Here is a 5258-nt window from a genome sequence, read left to right as displayed (position 1 = left end):
ACACACACACACACACACACACACACACACACACACACACACACACACACTCACTCACTGAACACCATCAGTCATTCTTCAACATTGCAGGCTGTGCTAATGAGTATAGGCGGTCCTGCCAAGTTTTGACCTCCAGGTTAATGTATATTTCCACATATTTTCATAAATAACTGCACACCTTTCCCACTAAACTAGCAATAGATAAAGAAATGCGGGATGATCTTTGTTTTAGTCAGTTTGCTCGTATTTGTCAAAAAGCACGAGGAAGCATGGAACATGTTTATTGTGATGTGTCTACCTGTGAGTAAATGAAGGACATTGTGTTTGCATTATAATGTCTAACACTACATGTAAAAATATAAATAAAATGAATAATGAAACATTTGAAACAATAACACTTAAATTGGAAGACTGAAAGCCAATTTAAATTAAACAGAAAACACAAATTCTAGATCATAAAATGAGAAAATGGTAAATAAAGTTGGATGTTGATACCTGAACATAAATTGAAAATACTTAAGAATATTTAGTCTCAGCATGACTCACAATTATCAGTGATGCAATGTCAGCTGAAAAATGCGAACAGCAGAACACAGTCTCTAAATTGTTCCTCATGCAACTTATTAAGCTGTAATGGCAGTTTAACATGTAGATCCAATGCCTGTATTAGCTTTTAGATAATAATTGCTACCACAATCTTGCCCAAATACAATGTTTGTTAGTAACTAGAATAATCGGATGTACTGACTCAGCACGTTCAGAAGACACAGTGGATTATTTTACCTATCACATGTGTCTTTTAATGTGTGCTTGTCCCATCAGCTGGTAACCGGGATGTGTCAGGCTGCTTGGAGACCAGCAATCACAGGGCTGGTGTCATCTCGTGGTTACCGCGGGGACTCTCCCGAAGACACAAAGGTTGACCTGATTGAGATCCCTTTGCCCCCTTGGAAGGAAAATCCAAGCGAGCCCATCGACATCAAGAGACGCCGCCTTCTCTACGAAAGCCGCAAAAGGGGCATGTTGGAGAACTGCATATTGCTAAGGTTGCTGAATTGTACTGATTTTGTCCGTGACCTGCGTTGTTCATTCATCCATCTCAGCTTTAAAGGATGTGTTTACATCCAGTATTTTTTTAAGCACGGTTTTAAGTTTGCCTACCATCGATCTTTGCTCCTTCCTTAATCAAATCCAGTGTAAATGCGATCAGTGACAATAATTCATATCACTGATTTTTTTAATACATTCTTGAGAACATTTGAGTTTAAAATGAGGCTTTGGTGCAGTCTCATAGTAAAAATTTCATTGTATATGTGAGAATAATATTTTAAGCATTTTCAATCATTAGAGCTGTTTTTTAAGTTTTTGTTTATCATTGTGAAGGATTTTTTTCTCAGAAAACAGGAAGGAAGCTTCAGATCCTGATAAATTTTCTGTCTTGTAGCCTTTTTGCAAAGCGATACCTGAACACAATGACTGAGAACCAGCTAAAGCAGTATGACAGGCTGATTAATGAACCAAGTAACGACTGGGACATCTACTATTGGGCAACAGGTGAGAGCCAAGTAGTGTTTTTCTTTTTAATTTTGCAGACTCATTTTCATGTTTTGTCTCTGTTCTAGCTCTTAGTTGTTTTGGAAGTGATTTTAATTTTTTAATGCTTTGCAAATGTCTTCCCAAAACTCAGCTCTCTTCATTAAGTCCTCCAACACCTCCCTACAGCTGCTCTTACAACCCATGACAATGTTGGGAATGCTGCTACAACATGAAAAAAAAATGACTGTCTTTACAAACTCACCTTCAGTTAGCTCCCTCCACATGTATTTTTAAAACCAAATAGCACTTCTGTTGATAGTTGTAATTAGCTATTCTTCTATGACCCCAAATCCAAAAAAGCTGGAACGCTGTGTGAAATATAAAGTTCAAACAGATTTCAAATCTCATTACTCCACGTTTTATTCAGAGTAGACCATAGAAAACATTTCAAATGTTTAAACTCTGAAGAAGAACATAAATACAGCTATTTTGAATTTGATTCAGCAGCAACATTTTTCTTCTCTTCTTTGAAGAACGTTGGGGAACTTTCAGGACTGGAATCTTGTCCCATTCTTGTCTTATTTAGGATTTAGATGTTTTACAGTCCTGGCTATTTTTTGTTATATTTTACATTTCACGATGCTCTAAGGACCTGGGCTCTTCTGCTACAAAGCCATGATGGAGATGATGAAATATTCCAAGTCTTAGGAATTTTACGTTGAGGAACATTATTCGGAAAGTGTTCCACAGTTTAGTGCGGATTCAGGAACCTCTGCTCATCATCTGCCTCTCTAAGATGCTCTTTTTATACTCAATCATGCTAATGACCTGTTGCCAGTCAGAATCAGAATACTTTAATAATCCCTAAGGAAATTATGTGGGTTACAGTCCCTCCAAGACGATAACACTAACAGACTGAACTAATTAAATTATGCAGTATATTACAAAGTTAATAAAATATAAGAGAAAGGTCTAACATCTATACAAATAGCTCAATTTAAATATCAAGAATATTAATTTAACTAAATAGCTGCAAAATGAGGATAAATAAAATGGTAAAAAAAATAGAATAGTGGCAACTGTAGTAAAATGTTATTATTATTATTATTATTATTGATTTTTCTTTTATTGTTACTTATTATTATGTTGCAGGATGTTTGAGTTCAGATGAGCAATGAATGAGACTGTATAAAAAGTGCTACACAGATAAATAAACTTGCACATTAAAGCACTAAAGTTAGCAGAAGATGGAAGTTTGGGGCCAGACATTACTCAGTTACAGATATCTAAAAAGCCTTTGACTTGTTTGCAGCAACAAAGAAAACAGCAAAAGTCAATTTGTTTTCACCTTCTAACAACAAAATGTGTAAAACTCCAGTGGCTATGATTACTTATTTGTTTAAATATTTTGGTTTGTTTTAACTGACAGATAAGAAATAATAAATTGGATTTGGAATAATAGATGATGATGATGCTGTTGTTATAACAGTGCTTATAAATGAACTACACTTCACTTACTGTTTTTAAGCTTTATCCTTGGAACTCATTTACTTTTCCTGGATAACTTGGCTTTTTACTCTTGTAATTTACTCTAATTTGTTCCGGTCATTTGCCTTTTTGTGTGTGAAAACAGCTGAAAACAAAATCACTGTGAGAACAGCCTGAGCATACCAAACTGGCAGCATCTCTAGACAAATAAACTGTTGCAGGAATTCTGACAGGACTGGGACAAATAATTACAAAGCTGTTACTAAGTGATTAATTGAAATGCCCTTTTTTTCTTTTCTTTTTTTTACATTTAGAAATTAATCAACAGAATTTTCAAAGTGACATAGATGTACTATTGGGATGAAGAGGGAATGATCTTATTTCAGTTGATGCATGTTGTGCATCTTCTTATTATCACTGAGGCAAAATATGTTCCATCGGCCTACATCCGTTTCAATTTTATGCTCCTATATTGTTCTAAAATCGACTGAGGTGATTCTTTATTTTATGCTCTTTGCATCCTGGTCTTTTTATACTTACAGAGGCTCAGCCCACCCCTGACGTCTACCAAGGAGAGGTCATGGATATGCTGAAGGAGTTCACAAAAAACCGCAATCATGAACAGAGGCTGGACGCGCCCAGCTTGGAGTACTTGGAGAAAGAAAACCAGTGAGGTCTTTGGCCTGCCAGGCCTTTTACAGAGACTCATTAAATGAGGGTTTCGGAGTGAATGTGAGTGTAATAAATCTTTACAGAAATGCTTCAGAAGTTGAAACTTGCTCTGAATATATTGTATTATAAATGTGTGATTCAGTGATGTATATTCAAATTCCTAGGTTTGCTAGAGGCTTACTGAAGTAGCCACCTTTGACTAATGGCTGCAAGATGATTTGGAAATCAATTTTACTGTGCCTATTATTGACATTGTGGGTTATTTAATAAATGTTAATGCTTGTCTCTTTGCATTGCTGTGTCATTCATGACTGTGATTGTGCCTATAATGCCACGGTATTGGATCACGTGACTGCAGGAAGCCATGACTGACAATATAGACACTATTGTTACATAAGGAAGGTTGTGCAGCCTGCAGTGTGGGTTTACAGACACCAGAGGGAAGCAGATCCCTTCAGTTTCAGTGTCAAATTCAAGCTCCGGCTGATTTCAGTGTGGCGAATGGCTTGCCTGAAACCACACATATTCCCATACCTTATTTTTAATGCAGGATGCAATGTGAAAATATAAGCTATCTAAATAAATTACAATTAAATTTAAGCTGTGTATTTTTAAGCCTTTATTTACAGTAAAAATACTTTCTGTCAAGCTGAGTTTTGCAATCAAACCACATATATTATTGGTTAAAACCAAAAAAAGGTTGGATTTTTTTTGTCTCCCCTTCTAGTAGATATGCATGTGTTGACTAAGGGGAACATTTTTTTTTTTGTCCAGTTATGTGTCATGTCTGTCCAGTGGAACCTTGTACTGAGTGCAGGAGGGAAATGCCCTCTGGCCAGGAGATGTGCACAGACTCTAAACAGATGACAAGCCCTCCTGTGTACGTCCATCGAATATTAATGCACACATGACGTGCAGCCAAGGTGTTACACAAACAAGGCAGACATGAGACTGAGGCAAATATATTCTCCTTTAATAAGGGAGAATATGTTGAGGAAGAATGACCTTCACTTGTTACATTGTCAGCTTTTCCTAAAATAGACCGAGATGATGTCAGAAGGGTTCCCCTCTGTGTGGTTTTTTTCCGTTTCACTGCCATCTGTCTCAGCGCTTACCTTTATTGCAAATGGAAATTAACCAATACTTCAACCATGAAGTTTATTTCTTTTATCCATTTGAGAGGAAAGCTAAACTAGTATGCTACATACACTTTTTGCAGTGGGTGTAAAGGCGATCAAGTGTTCACTCACCGAAAAGGTTGTGTTTGAACCCTCTGATTGGCTGAGGTTTGTATGTGCAGAATTATTTGCATGTTCTCCTTGTGCTTTTAAGGCTTTCTGTGCACATTTCAAAAACATCCATGTTAGATTTACCAGTTATTATGTTTACTCTGAAGTGATCAATTCATGGTGCACCCTGACTCTTGCCTTGGGTAAGCATGGGTATCTATTTAACCAACGACATGGACAGATATATACAGTGGGGCAAAAAAGTATTTAGTCAGCCACCGATTGTGCAAGTTCCCCCACCTAAAATGATGACAGAGGTCAGTAATTTGCACC

General features: G+C 36.7%; 1 protein-coding gene across 2 annotated transcripts in view; it reads left to right on the top strand.

The window, feature by feature from the left end:
• The window catches only part of sdhaf2 (succinate dehydrogenase complex assembly factor 2), an 8366-nt gene that overhangs the window by 1555 nt on the left and 1553 nt on the right, over positions 1-5258 (top strand). The window contains exons 2-4 of one of the 2 annotated variants that reach the window (XR_001290245.1): positions 823-1046; positions 1445-1554; positions 3567-3756. Coding sequence is in view for 1 of the 2 variants with exons in the window: in XM_013908530.1 (XP_013763984.1) it covers positions 823-1046; positions 1445-1554; positions 3567-3697 (465 nt within the window). In the remaining variant the exon portion in view is untranslated. Of the gene's footprint in view, positions 1-822; positions 1047-1444; positions 1555-3566; positions 3988-5258 lie in introns of those variants that run through there. The other variant, XM_013908530.1, reaches the window with a different exon arrangement.

This window comes from Pundamilia nyererei, unplaced genomic scaffold, assembly GCF_000239375.1.
Source record: "Pundamilia nyererei isolate P.nyererei 1_Seehausen unplaced genomic scaffold, PunNye1.0 scaffold00011, whole genome shotgun sequence".
NCBI classification, from domain to species: domain Eukaryota; kingdom Metazoa; phylum Chordata; class Actinopteri; order Cichliformes; family Cichlidae; genus Pundamilia; species Pundamilia nyererei.
Note: the sequence above shows the minus strand (reverse complement) of the source record. Positions and strands in the feature narration are given on the sequence as shown.